The sequence below is a fragment of the Ovis aries genome, chromosome 8, assembly GCF_016772045.2.
Source record: "Ovis aries strain OAR_USU_Benz2616 breed Rambouillet chromosome 8, ARS-UI_Ramb_v3.0, whole genome shotgun sequence".
In the NCBI taxonomy this organism is placed as follows: domain Eukaryota; kingdom Metazoa; phylum Chordata; class Mammalia; order Artiodactyla; family Bovidae; genus Ovis; species Ovis aries.
Window position 1 is genome coordinate 39,428,410 of NC_056061.1, and position 18,527 is coordinate 39,446,936.

The 18,527-nt window shown below is 38.4% G+C and overlaps 1 protein-coding gene across 1 annotated transcript in view; it reads right to left on the minus strand.

The window, feature by feature from the left end:
* Nucleotides 1-18,527, minus strand: part of LOC121820169 (uncharacterized) — a 435,057-nt gene that overhangs the window by 110,089 nt on the left and 306,441 nt on the right. The window contains exon 4 of the mRNA XM_060419182.1: nt 9,536-9,639. Within this exon, the coding sequence (XP_060275165.1) occupies nt 9,536-9,639 (104 nt within the window). The remainder of the gene's footprint in view (nt 1-9,535; nt 9,640-18,527) is intronic.

The window sequence follows — 18,527 nt, forward strand, 5'->3', positions numbered from 1 at the left end:
ATTTTTTCTTATTCATTTTGACTTACAAACAGTACTAAGTACAATGTCCTATAGATAACACATGAGCAGTAAATAACTCGAATTAAATTAACCATTGTGTCCAAGGTTGGCCACCAACTCATACCATCCATCATTATCCTAAGAGGTAAATATATCTAGATAAACGTCCATAAATGACCAACAACAAAAAAAAAATATTGCTTAATTCTGGAGAAAATTGTTGTGAAAGTGAAAGCATTAGTCTCTCAGTCATGTCCGACTCTGCAACCCCATAGACTATAGGCTGCCAGGCTCCTCTGTCCATGGAATTCTCTAGGCAAGAATACTTGAGTAGGTTGCCATTCCCTTCTCAAAGGGATCTTCCCGACCCAGGGATTGAATCCAGGTCTCCTGCATTGCACACAGATTTTCGTCTGAGCCACCAGGGAGCCCTGTTTCAAAAGTAAAACACCTCAAGTGATTAAATAGCCTTGGTTAAATTGCAAAAATTAAGTAAGTAATAAAAATATATGAAATATATCTATACTTAGTTCAAGTGATGAGTAAAAGTAAATTTTGCTTGTTGGGAATGGGAGAGCTAGGAAACAGAGAAGAGGAAAAAAAACTGGAGAGTATTTACTTTAGATATGAGATATTAAGGGGCTTCTCAGGTGGCACTAGTGGTAAAGAACCTGCTTTCCAATATAGGAGGCAAAAGAGACATGGATTCAATCCTTGGGTGGGGAAGATCCCATGGAGGAGGGCATGGCAACCCACTCTAGTATTCCTGCTTGGAGAATCCCATGGACAGAGGGCCCTGGTGGGCTATGGTCCATAGGGTCACAAAAAGTCAGATAAGACTGAAGTGACTTAGCACACACACATGCAAGAGATGTTAAGAATTTCTTGGCGATGTAGGTAAATTATTAGCATATTCATTCAGCATTTTTCAGTAAAGATGTGTGGAGCACCTACTATATGCTATGAAGTGTGCTCAGCCCTGGGATTACAGAGATGTATAAGGGTTAATATTTGCCTTCAAGAAGATGAAGCTTAGTGAGAAAATGATAAACAAACAGATAGAGGGAAGTGTAGCAAGTGTTGAAACAGAAGGGTCTGTGAAGTGCAACTGGAGAACTCAGACAGGAGGCTCCGTAAAGGTTTCAGGTGAATTAGCTCTTCTACTGAGAAAACAGCATGAGAACCAAGAAAGGCAGGCCTTTATTCGAGTATGTATGCTCTCTTTTACTTGCAGTTATTGTAGTGATAAATTGATAATATTCTAAATAGTATTAATGTCAGAGCATGGAGGTATCCTATCTTTTGCATATCTGCTTTAAGATATTTTATGAACTTTTGATTAAGCATGACAGTGGATGCATTTATTTATTTATTCCTCACCTTTACAAAGCTATACTAAACTGACAGTAAGTGAATTTTAAACTTACAAATCTGTAAGGATGAAAAGAATAGGAGAAAAGTTACCAGATAAGCAATATCAAAAATATTTCTGAAGTGTTGGAAGATAGGTGGATGAATGGTAACTACTTAGAAAGCAGATAAAGCTGAAACCTCAACCTGAGTTGAAAGAAGCCAATAGGAAGCTCCCAATTTTACCTCAAAAGCACAGAAAGTCTTAGGATATGAAAATATCAGGTATCTCTGAATGTGAGATCTTAATATGGCAGGGAAAGGGCATATTCACAACACAGGAGAATTAGCTGAAAATTCATCTTTTAAAAACTTAGATGGTAGATCCTTTCCCTGACCCCAACAGGGGATCTGAAGTTTGCACTCTGTAGAAGTTTGCACTGTGTAGAAGTTTGTACAGCAGAAGACAGTGTTAGATGTTCTCAGAAAATAGTGTGAGATATTCTATTGAGTAATAGATGATGGCATGCAAATCCCTGTGCTGAATGGTGAGACCCGCAGGTCATTTTCTGGTTTGCTTCCCAGAACAGAGACCACTAGGCTTTCACCTTCCAAGCATAAAATTGGTGTTTTCTCTTGAGAAACTGAAAAACCCTGAGAAAGCATGTGTATATATGAGATTTAGGGTCTTTCAATTAAAAAGCCATGTTGCCATCTTATTACATTATAATAAACCTCACCAATTAATACATCCCTATAATAATGGTTTTCCAAATAATTATGGGGTCTCTTATTCATAAGTATAGGATTGCCAAGGATAACCTATCATATGGAGAAATCTTCTAGCATGAAAGAGAGAAACCAAAACATATACTCTGGAATCTGAATGGAGTCAGGTTTCTGGATAGAAATAGGAAACCTAAAAGATAATGAAGGAAGACCTGAAAGTTTTGATGGGAAATTATTTCTAAAATAAAATTCAGAGGCCAGTCCTAAGATGGCAGAGGAATAGGAAGGGGAGACCACTTTCTCCCTCACAAATTCATCAAAAGAACATTTCAACACTGAGTAAATTCCACAATACAACTTCTGAATGCCGGCAAAGGACATCAGGCACCCAGAAAAGCAGCTCATTGTCTTCAAAGACAGGTAGGAAAAAATATAAAAGACAAAAAAAGAGACGAAAGAGGTAGGGAGGGAGCTGCATCCTGGGAAGGGAGTCTTAAAAAGAGAGAAGTTTCCAAACACCAGGAAACACTCTCACTGCCGAGTCTGTGGTGAGCCTTGGAAGCACAGAGGGCAACATAACCGGGAGGAAAAATAAATAAATAATTAGAACCCACAGATTGTGAGCCCAACAGTAACTCCACCAGCAGAGAAGCAGAGCAGACACCTGCATCCGCCGCTAGCAAGCGGGGACTGGGCAGGGGGCCCGAATGCCCCGAGTGTAACCAGAGCAAGCTAACTTGGACTAGCAAACCAGACTGTGGGAGAGCTACCACGTGAAAAGCTCTAACATAAGACACAGCCAGGATTGCGCACAGAACAAAGGCCGGAAGAGAATTAGCTGGCTGCAGACCACCCCCCTCCAGTGACAGGCAGCCAGAGCCGGGAGGGCCGGAAGGAGGCAGTTGCAGCCCCAGAGAGACATTAACCACCAAACTGCAAACAGGCTTCTTTGCTAACTAAGACTTCTTGGGGTTCTGGACAGTCATCATCCGCCTGAGACGGTGCGCCAGTTGTACACCCAGAAAACTGAGCAGCAGGGACAGGAGAGGCGTAAGTTGCAGTGACCGCGCTCACCAAACACCTGACCTACTCGGACCTGGGAAGGACACAAAACGCAGGCCCAACTGAGTCTGCGCCTCTGAGGACTACCTGAGTGCCTGGGCCTGAGCAGCTTAGACCTGGGAGGTGCATGCAGCCCAGGGCCAGCCTCAGATGGTTCCCAGCGGAGCAACCTAGAGCCTGAGCTGTGTGCACAGTGAGCAGGGGCAGGCCCAGCGTGGCTGAGACACTGCGTGCACATGCCAGTGTTATTTGTCTGCAGCGTCCCTCCCTCCCTACAGCGCGACTGAACAAGTGAGCCTAAAAAAATTGTCCACCACCGCCTCCCTTGTGTCAGGGCAAAATTGGACACCGAAGAGACCAGCAAACAGAAGAAGCTAAAACAGAGGGAACCGCCTTGTAAGTGACAGGTACAATAGATTAAAACCCTGTCGTTAGTACCGACTACATAGGAAGGGGCCTATAGATCTTGAGAAATATAAGCCGGACCAAGGAACTAGCTGAAAATGAACTGACCCCACACTGCCCACAACAACACCAGAGAAAGTCCTAGACATATCTTTACTATTTTTATAATCATTCTTTTTTTTTTTTCTTTTCTTCTTTTTTTTAAACATTTTTTTTATTTTTAAGTCCTCTATTTCTCCTTTACTTTTCATTTTTATAACCTACTATTAGTTTGAAAAAAAGACCCTATTTTTAAAGCAAATTTCATATATATATTTTTTTTCTTTTTAATAATTCTTGTGACTTTGTTTTTTTTTCTTCTTTTTCTTTTCTTTAATATGGTATTTTTGAAAATTCAACCTCTACTCTAGATTTTTAATCTTTGCTTTTTGGTATTTGTTATCAATTTTGTACCTCCCAAAACCCAATCTTCAGTACCCATTTTTACATGAGAGCAAGATTACTGGCTTGACTGCTCTCTCCTCGTTTGGACTCTCCTTTTTCTCCACCAGGTCGCCTCTGTCTCCTCCCTCCCCTTCTCTTCTCTACCCAACTCTGTGAATCTCTGTGTGTTCCAGACAGTGAGAACACTTAGGGAACTGATTACTGGCTGGATCTGTCTCTCTCCTTTTCATTCCCCTCTTATATACTCCTGGCCACCTCTGTCTCCTTCCTCCCTCTTCTCTTCTCTGTATAGCTCTGTGAACATCTCTGAGTGGTCCAGACTGTGGAGCACACACAAGGAAGTGATTACTGGCTAGCTTGCTCTCTCTTCTTTTGATTACACCTCATCTCATTTGGGTCACCTCTAACTCCCCCTTCCCTCTTCTCCATGTAACTCTGTGAACCTCTCTGGGTATCCCTCAATGTGGAGAAACTTTTCATCTTTAACCTAGATGTTTTATCAACGGTGTGGTATAGAAGGAGAAGTCTTGAGACTACTGTAAAAATAAAACTGAAAACCAGAAGCAGGAGGCTTAAGTCCAAATTCTGAGAACATCAGAGAACTCATGACTCCAGGGAACATTAATTGATAGAAGCCCATCAAACGCCTCCATACCTACATTGAAACCAAGCACCACCCAAGGGCCAACAAGTTCCAGAGGAAGACATACAAATTCTCCAGCAACACAGGAACACAGCCCTGAGCTTCAATATACAGGCAGCTCAAAGTTACTCCAAAACCATTGACATCTCATAACTCATTACTGGACACTTCATTGCACTCCAGAGAGAAGAAATCCAGCTCCACCCAACAGAACACCCACACAAGCTTCCCTAACCAAGAAACCTTGACAAGCCACTGATACAGCCCCACCCATTTTGAGGAAACTCCATAATAAAGAGAACACCACAAACTGCCAGAATACAGAAAGGCCACCCCAAATGCAGCAATATAAACAAGATGAAGAGACAGAGGAATACCCAGCAGGTAAAGGAACAGGATAAATGCCCACCAAACCAAACAAAAGAGGAAGAGATAGGGAATCTACCTGATAAAGAATTCCAAAAATGATAGTGAAAATGGGCCAAAGAACTAAATAGACATTTCTCCAAAGAAGACATACTGATGGCTAACAAACACATGAAAAGATGCTCAACATCACTCATTATCAGAGAAATGCAAATCAAGACCACAATGAGGTACCATTTCACACCAGTCAGAATGGCTGTGATCCAAAAGGCTACAAGAAATAAATGCTGGAGAGGGTGTGGAGAAAAGGGGACCCTCTTACACTGTTGGTGGGAATGCAAACTAGTACAGCCACTATGGAGAACAGTGTGGAGATTTCCTTAAAAACTGGAAATAGAACGGCCTTATGACCCAGCAATCCCACTGCTGGGCATACACACCGAGGAAACCAGAATTGAAAGAGACACGTGTACACCAATGTTCATCTCAGCACTGCTTATATAATAGCCAGGATATGGAAGCAACCTAGATGTCCATCAGCAGATGAATGGATAAGCAAGCTGTGGTACATATACACAATGGAGTATTATTCAGCCATTAAAAAGAATACATTTAAATCAGTTCTAATGAGGTGGATGAAACTGGAGCTGATTATACAGAGTGAAGTAAGCCAGAAAGAAAAACACCAATACAGTATACTAACACATATATATGGAATTTAGAAAGATGGTAACGATAACCCTGTATGAGAGGCAGCAAAAGAGACACAGATATATAGAACAGACTTTTGGACTCTGTGGGAGAGGGAGAGGGTGGGATAATTTGGGAGAATGGCCTTGAAACCTGTATACTATCATGTAAGAAATGAATCGCCAGTCCAGGTTCGATGCAGGATACAGGATGCTTGGGGCTGGTGAACTGGGATGACCCAGAGAGATGGTATGGGGAGGGAGGTAGGAGGAAGGTTCAGGATTGGGAATTCATGTACACCCATGGCAGATTCATGTTGATGTATGGCAAAACCAATACAGTATTGTAAAGTAAAATAAAGTAAAATTTAAAAAATAAAATTCAATAGCTAGCCAACGTACTTACAAAATATAAGCAGAAATCAAGTATATTTATAGAATAAGATAATTCTGGTATATTCAAGACTACAAAATATTTACCTCCTATGTATTCTCTTCAGAATCTTCTAGATAATGAACTTCACTGAAAAATTGGCAGTAAAACAAGAAAGAGAATCAGAAAAGAAAGAGCCAGGAAAAATTTAAAAGAATGTCCCAGGATGATGGTGAGGGCTCTAGGAGGGACATCTGCAAGAAAAAATAACATCTGAAAACCTGACAGGGAACTGATTCACTTAACACAGATGTGCCTATCAAAACAGGGAATGCTTGCAGAAAGTAAACTTAACTATTTCTGCTTTATTGACTATGCCAAAGCCTTTGACTCTGTGGATCACAATAAACTGTGGAAAATTCTGAAAGAGATGGGAATACCAGACCACCTAACCTGCCTCTTGAGAAATCTGTATGCAGGTCAGGAAGCAACAGTTAGAACTGGACATGGAACAACAGACTGGTTCCAAATAGGAAAAGGAGTACATCAAGACTGTATATTGTCACCCTGCTTATTTAACTTATATGCAGAGTACATCATGAGAAACGCTGGACTGGAAGAAGCCACAAGCTGGAATCAAGATTGCCGGGAAAAATCTCAATAACCTCAGATATGCAGATGACACCACCCTTATGGCAGAAAGTGAAGAGGAGCTAAAAAGCCTCTTGATGAAAGTGAAAGAGGAGAGTGAAAAAGTTGGCTTAAAGCTCAACATTCAGAAAACGAAGATCATGGCATCCGGTCCCATCACTTCCTGGGAAATAGATGGGGAAACAGTGGAAACAGTGTCAGACTTTATTTTGGGGGGCTCCAAAATCACTGCAGATGGTGATTACAGCCATGAAATTAAAAGACGCCTACTTCTTGGAAGAAAAGTTATGACCAACCTAGATAGTATATTCAAAAGCAGAGACATTACTTTGCCAACAAAGGTCCGTCTAGTCAAGGCTATGGTTTTCCAGTGGTCATGTGCGGATGTGAGAGTTGGACTGTGAAGAAGGCTGAGCGCTGAAGAATTGATCCCTTTGAACTGTGGTGTTGGAGAAGACTCTTGAGAGTCCCTTGGACTGCAAGGAAATCCAAACAGTCCTTTCTGAAGGAGATCAGCCCTGGGATTTCTTTGGAAGGAATGATGCTAAAGCTGAAGCTCCAGTACTTTGGCCACCTCATGCGAAGAGTTGACTCACTGGAAAAGACTCTGATGCTGGGAGAGATTGGGGGCAGGAGGAGAAGGGGACGACAGAGGATGAGATGGCTGGATGGCATCACGCACTCAATGGACGTGAGTCTGAGTGAACTCTGGGAGATGGTGATGGACAGGGAGGCCTGGCATGCTGCGATTCATGGGGTCGCAAAGAGTCGGACATGATTGAGCAACTGAACTGATTAACATGGAAAGGGGTGATGGCTGAGGAATAAATATACAAATTATCAAAGGGGGAAAATTTGGAGGTTGAAAAAATGTGACTCAATGAGTTCAATGACTGATCTGAAAAAAAATTTCATCACTTTTAAATATTTAAAGCATGGTTACAGGAAACCCTAAGAGAAAAAATAATTTAAAACAATTCCACTAACAAAGTTTTGCTAATTGATTTATTTGAAAGCTCTTGATATACACTGACATACCTCTTCAGTGATAGCTAGATTATGTAGAAAGGATTGTTGCCTGTTGAAGGTGCCATTTGTACCTGATTCTAATTACTGAAAGAAATGTCATAAATGTGCCTATCTCGTGAAAACTGTGCAGCAAAATAGAATGAGCTATCATGTGTAACCTTCTCCTAAAATTAGAAGTGGCTAGAAATTAAAATTCTTGCCATAACTGCTATGTCCCCTGAGATGCGCTAGATGTCTTATAATAAAACTTTAACTTGGGCTAATTTGAATGGCTACCTATTCCCTGAAACAATCCCTAATTGGTATGTGTAATAAAATATAAGCCATATAAACTGAACAAAATTTCATGAGAAGCTTCCTCAACTTGGCTATTTGGTGATGGTTCTTTAATTACATTTTCATTCCTACAGGTGGAGTCTACAAGTATAAAATGAATCTACTTTACCTCATTCTAGCCTCAACTCAAATGTTTCCAATGCTCTTCAGTCATACTAGCTTATGAACTCAAATTCATTAAGAGGCCTGGCTATTGTGGGAAACTGGTCTTATATGTTGGTTAAATCAAAGGAGGAGAAAAACAAAAAAGTTACATAGTGGCCAGGAATGTACAATAAGCTGAGTGTCCAGCTAAGAAGTGAAACAAAGTTATTTAGTAAAAAACAATAAGTAACCCCCTTATTTTCAAACATAATCTCTTTAATTTTACACGGAATTAGCCAAATTGTGCTATTTACCCAATGAAATAAATTTGACTAGCTTATTATTCAGCCCCCTTCCAGTTTGCAATGAAAAAAGCAAATGCTCATCTCAAAGAAATGAAAATGCAATTGGCTCTAAATTCACAGACTTACATCTGAAGTCACCATCTAAATCTCTGGAAATAAAAAAAAAAAAAAACATAAATCCTAATATTCTCCCCAAAATAAATAATCATTTTACCTCTCCAAATTAACCTACCTCAAAAGTAAAAATAATCATTTGAACAAATGTTCACATGGTACTGCTACTGCTAAGTCACTTCAGTCGTGTCCGACTCTATGCGACCCCATAGACTGGACTACACAGCCCACCAGGCTCCGCCGTCCCGGGGATTCTCCAGGCAAGAACACTGGAGTGGGTTGCCAGTTCCTTCTCCAATACATAAAAGTGAAAAGTGAAAGTGAAGTCGCTCAGTCGTGTCCAACTCTTAGCGACCCCATAGACTGCAGCGCACCAGGCTCCTCTGTCCATGAGATTTTCCAGGCAGGAGTACTAGAGTGGGGTGCCATTGCTTTCTCCTCACATGGTACAGATATATACAATAATACCAAAAGTAGTTCCATGAGTCACTGAAAGTTTTAAATTTTGGATGTAGCCACTAGCTTAATTAGTGAATCTTTCAAAGTTTGGGGTTTCTTTTGAGAGAATAGAAACCTACCTCAGGGGCAAAAAGAAGAGATCATTAACATGTTACCTTCTTAAAACCTAAATGAAAAGGATGCTAGTCTGCTTTGGGAAAATTTCATTTGTGAATAAATATATGGTCTATCATCTGGTAATATTTAAGCCTTTTGATAACTATACAGAAAAAAAAAATATCTTTGCTTCTCACCGAGGTAAATCACATGGATTTAATTCAAACCTACACACATGAGACAATTCCAATAAAAACATTTTCTAAACTTAACAAAGCATTGTCCTTCCTTACTTCACCTGAAACTACAGTGTAAATTCATTCCAGTAGAACCATTATAAAATCATTTTAGATGACCCTTGACAACAGTAAATTTGACCTTATTATTTCAGTGTACTCACACATTTTGTCCACAGGCTCAGGACATAAGGACTCAAAACCACTTCTGACGCTATCTGACAGATTGGAGATGAACTGGATTCCACAGGGTACACATAAAGGACATCTAGAAGCCAAAACAAAAAAATTAACATCTCCAGATTCTGTGTAAAAAGAGGAGAAACTCTGTGAATTTTAAACTCTGAGTGTACCAAGAGAGTCAAGTCCATTTTTTATGAACTTTGCTATGTTGCAAGATTTCATTTCAAAAAAAAAAAGCATTGTTTTCTGAAACCAGTTTTTGTATATCTAAAAAGTTCGCTCTGTAATTTGTTTCTATTTGTCTCAGTTTTCATTTCAAGAGGAATAGAATTTAGGACAGGGTGTTGGCTTTTTGCGAAGATTTATTCAAACATTTCATGAATTTTATAACTACAACTTTAATTCATTCACAGAAAGAACATCTTAAGACCATATAACATAATAAACATAATAGGTAAGACAAGCTTTGAAGAGTTACCATCAGTTGAGTTGCAGCCTGGTTTTTAAAGGTGAAATGGGAATGGTGTGTGCTAAGTTGCTTCAGTCATATCTGACTCTTTGCAACCGTATGGACTGTAGCCCACCAGACTCTTCTGTCCATAGAGATTCTCCAGGCAAGAATACTGGAGTGAGTTGCCATGCCCTCCTCCAGGGGATCTTCCTGAACCAGAGATCAAACCATGTCTCTTATGTCTCCTGCATTAACAGGTGGATTCTTTACCACTAGTGCCACCTGGGAAGCCCAAAATTTGGAACACTAATATCTACTTCATGATGGAGATGTAGGATTAAATTTAGCACAGTCACGAACACATAGAGTTTAGAAATGTGAGAGTTGTTGTTTTCATCTTAGGCCCCATTCACTCAAAATTCACACATACTTAAAAAGCACTCTTCTTACTCACTTTTCAGGTTTATTAGCTCTGTTAGACTTTTTGAAGGTTATTTAGGATTTTCTGTATGTAGGATCATGATATTTGTAAGCAAAAATAATTTTGCTCTTTCCTTTTAAATTTGGACATTGTTTTTCCTTGTCTAATTACTATGGCTAGAGTTTCTAATACAGTGCTGAATAGAAAAGGTGAAAGTGGGCATCGTAATCTTGTTCTTGATCTTAGATGGAAAACTTTAAATCTTTTATCTTTGGGAATAAGTTTGACTATGTATTTCTAATAAATGCCTTTATCTTGTTTATTTACCATCAAATTTTCATCTATTCCCTATTTTTTAATGTATTTACCATATCATTAAAGGTACTGGGTTTTGTAAAATCCTTTTCCTGCATCAATTGATATTATACCAAAGCACAAGTAACAAAATAAAAAAAAATAGATAAGTTGGATTTCATCAATTTTGTGCATAGAAGAACACCATCAAGAAAGTGAAATGGCAACCTACAGAATAGGAGAAAATATTTGCAAATCATATAGCTGATAAACACATACAATACAACACATGTATGCAAATAAATGTTGATAGTAGCACTATTCACAGTAGCCAAAAGGTGGAAACAAACTAAATGTCAATCAACTGAACACTGGGTAAACAAAATATGGCATACACATAAAATGAACTACTACCCAGCCATAGAAAGAATGAAGTACTCATAATGTGACAATGGGGATTAACTTTAAAATTATGCAAAGAGAAAGAAACCAGATACAAAAGGCCATGTATGATTCTATTTATAAGAAGTATCCAGAATAGGTAAATCTATAGGCAGAAAGTAGATTAGTGGTTCCTGGGCAGTAGCAGAATGGTCCCAACTCTTTATGGGCAAACAGTGTATTCTTTTGAAGTGACAGAAAGGTTTGGGAATAAGATAAAGCTGATATTTACACAATACTGTGGATTGCCACTGAACTACACAATTTAAAATGGTTATTTTTATGTTATGTGGATTTTGCCTCAATTTTTTTTCCTGTATGTATTCTTTTTTTAACTTTATTTTACTTTACAATACTGTATTGGTTTTGCCATACATCAACATGAATCTGCCATGGGTGTACATGAGTTCCTAATCTTGAACCCCCCTCCCACCTCCCTCCCTATACCATCGCTCTGGGTCATCCCAGTGCACCAGCCCCAAGCATCCTGTATCATGCATCAAACCTGGACTGGCGATTCATTTCATATATGATATTATACATGTTTCAATGCCATTCTCCCAAATCATCCCACCCTCTCCCTCTCCCACAGAGTCCAAAAGTCTGTTCTATACATCTGTGTCTCTTTTGCTGTCTCGCATACAGAGTTATCATTATCATCTTTCTAAATTCCATATATATGCGTTGGTATACTGTATTGGTGTTTTTCTTTCTGGCTTACTTCATTCTGTATAGTCGGCTCCAGTTTCATCCACCTCATTAGAACTGATTCAAATGTATTCTTTTTAATGGTTGAGTAATACTCCATTGTGTATATGTACCACAGCTTTCTTATCCATTCATCTGCTGATGGACATCTAGGTTGCTTCCATGTCCTGGCTATTATAAACAGTGCTGAGATGAACATTGGTGTACACGTGTCTCTTTCAATTCTGGTTTCCTTGGTGTGTGTGCCTAGCAGTGGGATTGCTGGGTCATAAGGCCGTTCTATTTCCAGTTTTTAAAGAAATCTCCATACTGTTCTCCATAGTGGCTGTACTAGTTTGCTTTCCCACCAACAGTGTAAGAGGGTTCCCTTTTCTCCACACCTCTTCAGCATTTATTGCCTGTAGACTTTTGGATCGCAGACATTCTGACTGGTGTGAAGTGGTACTTCATTGTGGTCTTGATTTGCATTTCTCTGATAATGAGTGATGTTGAGCATCTTTTCATGTGTTTGTTAGCCATCAGTATGTCTTCTTTGGAGAAATGTCTATTTATTTCTTTGGCCCATTTTTTGATTGGGTCGTTTATTTTTCTGGAATTGAGCTGCAGGAGGTGCTTGTATATTTTTGAGATTAGTTGTTTGTCAGTTGCTTCATTTGCTATTATTTTTCTCCCATTCCAAAGGCTGTCTTTTCACCTTGCTTATAGTTTCCTTTGTTGTGCAGAAGCTTTTAATTTTAATTAGATCCCATTTGTTTATTTTTGCTTTTATTTCCAGTATTCTGGGAGGTGGGTCATAGAAGATCCAGCTGTGATTTATGTCAGAGAGTGTTTTGCTTATGTTCTCCTCTAGGAGTTTTATAGTTTCTGGTCTTATGTTTAGATCTTTAATCTATTTTTGTGTATGGTGTTAGGAACTGTTCTAGTTTCATTCTTTTACAAGTGGTTGACCAGTTTTCCTAGCACCACTTGTTAAAGAGGTTGTCTTTAATCCATTGTATATTCTTGTCTCCTTTGTCGAAGATAAGGTGTCCATAGGTGTGTGGATTTATCTCTGGGCCTTCTATTTTGTTCCATTGATCTATATTTCTGTCTTTGTGCCAGTACCATACTGTCTTGATGACTGTGGCTTTGTAGTGGAGCCTGAAGTCAGGCAAGTTGAGTCCTCCAGTTCCATTCTTCTTTCTCAAGATTGCTTTTGGCTATTTGAGGTTTTTTGTATTTCCATACAAATCTTGAAATTATTTGCTCTAGCTCTGTGAAAAATACCGTTGGTAGCTTGACAGGGATTGCATTGAATCTGTAGATTGCTTTGGGTAGTATACTCACTCTCACTATATTGATTCTTCTGATCCATGAACATGGTATATTTCTCCATCTATTAGTGTTCTCTTTGATTTCTTTCACCAGTGTTTTATAGTTTTCTATATATAGGTCTTTAGTTTCTTTAGGTAGATATATTCCTAAGTATTTTATTCTTTTCATTGCAATGGTGAATGGAATTGTTTCCTTAATTTCTTTTTCTACTTTCTCATTATTAGTGTATAGGAATGCAAGGGATTTCTGTGTGTTGATTTTATATCTGTAACTTTACTATATTCATTGATGAGCTCTAGTAATTTTCTGCTGGAGTCTTTAGGGTTTTCCATGTAGAGGATCATGTCATCTGCAAACAGTGAGAGTTTTACTTCTTCTTTTCCAATTTGGATTCCTTTTATTTCTTTTTCTGCTCTGATTGCTGTTGCCAAAACTTCCAGAACTATGTTGAATAGTAGTGGTGAAAGTGGGCACCCTTATCTTGTTCCTGACTTTAGGGGAAATGCTTTCAATTTTTCACCATTGAGGATAATGTTTGCTGTGGGTTTGTCATATATAGCTTTTATTATGTTGAGGTATGTTCCTTCTATTCCTGCTTTCTGGAGAGTTTTTATCATAAATGGATGCTGAATTTTGTCAAAGGCTTTCTCTGCATCTATTGAGATAATCATATGGCTTTTATTTTTCAATTTGTTAATGTGGTGAATTACATTGATTGATTTGCGGATATTGAAGAATCCTTGCATCCCTGGGATAAAGCCCACTTGGTCATGGTGTATGATCTTTTTAATGTGTTGTTGGATTCTGATTACTAGAATTTTGTTAAGGATTTTTGCATCTATGTTCATCAGTGATATTGGCCTGTAGTTTTCTTTTTTGGTGGCATAGACACAAACTTTAAATGATTCAATAGACCAGTTAGACCTAATTGATATCTTTAGAACATTTCACCAAAAAACAATGAATTTCACCTTTTTCTCAAGTGCTCACAGAACCTTCTCCAGGATACCTCACATCCTGGGCCATAAATCTAGCCTTGATAAATTCAAAAAAATTGAAATCATTCCATGCATCTTTTCTGACCATAATGCACTAAGATTAGATATCAATTATGGGAGAAAAACTATTAAAAATTCCAACACATAGAGGCTGAACAACACACTTCTGAATAACCAACAAATCACAGAAGAAATCAAAAAAGAAATCAAAATATGCATAGAAATGAATGAAAATGAAAACACAACAACCCAAAACCTGTGGGACACTATAAAAGCAGTGCTAAGGGGAAAGTTCATAGCAATACAGGCATACCTCAAGAAACAAGAAAAAAGTCAAATAAATAACCTAACTCTACACCTAAAGCAACTAGAAAAGGAAGAATTGGAGAACCCCAGGGTTAGTAGGAAGAAAGAAATCTTAAAAATTAGGGCAGAAATAAATGCCAAAGAAACAAAAGAGACCATAGCAAAAATCAACAAAGCCAAAAGCTGGTTCTCTGAAAGGATAAATAAAATTGACAAACCATTAGGCAGACTCATCAAGAAACAAAGGGAGAAAAATCAAATCAATAAAATTAGAAATGAAAATGGAGAGATCACAACAGACAACATAGAAATACAAAAGATCATAAGAGACTACTATCAGCAATTATATGCCAATAAAATGGACAACGTGGAAGAAATGGACAAATTCTTTAAAAAGTACAACTTTCCAAAACTGAACCAGGAAGAATTAGAAAATATTAACAGACCCATCACAAGCACAGAAATTGAAACTGTAATCAGAAATCTTCCAGCAAACAAAAGCCTAGGTTCAGACGGCTTTACAGCTGAATTCTACCAAAAATTTAGAGAAGAGCTAACACCTATCCTACTCAAACTCTTCCAGAAAATTGCAGAGGAAGGTAAACTTCCAAACTCATTCTATGAGGCCACCATCACCCTAACACCTCAACTTTTTTAAATGGCTCACAAAACATCTAGAACAGTTCTCTCAGTAGTCAGACTGCTGTAGGTCTAGCTAACAGAAGACATGTCACAATCAAACCTTATAAGAATGTTTCCTGAGTATGTGAGAGATGATTTGAGGTGGTAGAACAGCAAATATGTTGTATATGCATGCTAAGCCTCTTCAGTCATGTCTGACTCTTTAAGATATATAAATTACCTGAAGCTGTTCCTATCAGCCCAAAGTTTTTCAGAAGTCAGCAGTCACCTTGGGTCAACAGAATTCCTTACACTTGTCAGTCCCTCTGTCTGTACCTAAATTATCCATAATAGTCATCACTTATTCATGTGCTATTTTAGGATACTGTTTACATTTTCTTACAGACAAGAAAAAATACTTCTAAATAAGTTTATTTAGGCCAATGAACAGAGAGAAAAATCACAACTGAAAGAGAGTAAAAGATAACTTTTGGATTTGAAATTATATAATTATAACTGGAGTTAACTACACAAAGAGCTATATAGTTTTCTCAATAAACAAATCAACTTCTGAAAACAGAAATAATATATAAGCATGGGCACAGAGGGATTATACATGTAATTTTTAAGAATACAAGCCTATTATCACATCTTTACTATCCTCTACACTAGCATATCTTATTTAAACTCTAATTTGTTTACTTTAACAGATAATACTGAGTCCTCCCCAATTTTAAAAGCAGTAACTTTTAACATTTCTCACCATATGTTCATAGATTTCCAAAGTTATGCAGCTCTAAGACAAGTCAACCAATACCCTTTTTAAGCTAATGAAAGTTTTTAAAAATTATAGCAATAAAAACATATACACATAGACACACCAATGATGGCTTAGTGGAAGTGTGGAATCTTTCTTTTCTACTGCCCCTCTTTTTTAACCTGCTTCTTGACAAAAATTCCTTCTAAGATTCAATGGGGAATTGTAAACAATATTGCAAATAGCCAGGAGTCCTAAAAAAAATAACCCACTGATGGCTAGAGAAGGGAAGTGTTAAATCCACAGGTTTCCTAGGATACCTTCATAGACCTCCTGAGTGGACACCACTCTCTATTTAACCAAGTCAAGTTTAAACTTCTAAAGTGATATTCTAGAAATCTCTTTGATTTTTGTGAGCTTGAAGACCACCCCACCCTTGCACCCATATATATAAATATATGGAGTTAATAGATATATAGACATATCTAGTTAATGATCCTCACCCTTTATTTTGGGAAAAAAATGAAATAAAAATTGTGACTGCCATCCATTGTTCTTAAATGCCATACTAATGTTGGTGTTTCCTTCTTACAAAACAAATTAAGAACTTGCCTGCCAATTTCAATGCAGGAGACATAAAAGACATCAGTTTGATCCCTGGGTTGGAAAGATCCCCTGGAGAAAGGAAATGGAAACCCACTCCTGTATTCTTGCTTGGAAAATCCCATGGACAGAGGAGCCTGGTGGGCTACAGACCATGGGGTCCCAGAGAGCTGGACACAACTGCAGCAACTGAGCACACAAGGCAGCAAAATATAGAGCACACAATGTGTGCGCAGTTCCTGTGGCAAGTCTCTATTTATCCGTAAATCACACTTGCTTGCTGTTTAATTGTTGTCTGGCAAGACACAACTTGATTAAAAACAATGTAGGACTGTCCAGTAATTGGGACTGAGACTAGGAACAGAGTTGAAAACAATGTGATGGTGATAAGGGTGGTGGAGGATTGCATATGTAATAATAAGAATTTGGGAGAAAAAAAACAATTCTGTGCCTCAAAGAAAGAATGCCAGATTTCAACTTTCTCTTCCTTTGACAAATGAGTTATGTCTTCTTCCTACTCTCTCTCTTTCTCTTTTTAAAAAATGGAGTAAAATTGCTTTACAATGTTGTTTTTGTTTCTGCTGAATGATGAAGTGATTCAATTATATGTATACATACATCCCCTCCCTCCTGGACTCCCTCCCTCAAATCCCACCCATCTAGGTCATCACAGAGCACCCAGTTGAGCTTCTTGTGCTATATAGAACACTAGGTTCCCACTAGCTATCTAGCTTACCTAGCTATGGAAAGGGTATGGAGACTAGAGGTGATGGAAATGGGGTATTACGCTCAATAAAATAACTACCATGTGTTAAGCATTGAAGCGAGTACTGAATTCTAACAACCTTGGAGGTAAGTATTATTTTATTTCCATTTTACAGATGTAGAATTTATAGCTCAGAGCAATTATTTGCTGAGAATCACAATGGTACTGATAAAAATATAATTGGCTTTGAATTTGAATTAAGAGATTGTCTGCTTATCCTACTGTTACCCTCTGCCAATTCCTCCACAGTTTAATATCAACACTTCACAGAATTCCTGCACAAAAAAGACACCCAGACACCCAGTAAATATTTACTAGATTAATGACTTTGATGTTCTTCTTGGAGCCAATGGGAACTCTAACGAGCCGGTGATCATGTGGAGCTTTACAACTTTTCTTACTCCTCTACACCAACTTCTATATTTCCTCTGAAACTTTGAAACACTTGTTTGGGACACCCAGTCCAGGATTACTTTATTTTAAAAACTATATCTATTCAATCTACTTAAGGGAGTCAACTTGCACCCCTTTAATTTTTCTGGATTAGGAAAGATAAAGAGGGGGGGAAAACCACTCAGAAATAATCAAAGAGGATTTTACTGGAGGCAGAGTCCAGGAAGGTCAGAGAACACACGAAAGAAAGGATCACAGTGGCTATGAGGATGAAAAGCATTTGACTTGATTTTCTTAAATTCACCTTTATTCATTAATGTTCATGTGTAAATGAAGTTTTATTTTTAGGGAACTCAAAGAAGTATATATCGAGATAACTAACAAAGATACTAAATCAAGGGGCATTCAGATTTTATTAAGAGAAATTCAAAAACTCTACAAAATCCAACTATATAGTTTCAAACGAATATTTAAGTGGGCTTAAAATTAGTAGCCTGAGATATTGACCTGACCCAGCCAGATCCTAGCCAAAATTTTCTGAACTGTGAGAAATTGTAACACACTTCTCTGAATTTCAGAGAAGGCAATGGCACCCCACTCCAGTACTCTTGCCTGGAAAATTCCATGGATGGAGGAGCCTGGAAGGCTGCAGTCCATGGGGTCGCTGAGGGTCGGACACAACTGACCGACTTCGCTTTCACTTTTCACTTTCATGCATTGGAGGAGGAAATGGCAACCCACTCCAGTGTTCTTGCCTGGAGAATCCCAGGGACGGGGGAGCCTGGTGGGCTGCTGTCTATGGGGTCGCACAGAGTCGGACACGACTGAAGCGACTTAGCAGCAGTAGCAGTCTCTGAATCTAGAATATTGGTACTAATTGTAACATAAAGAACAAACTAT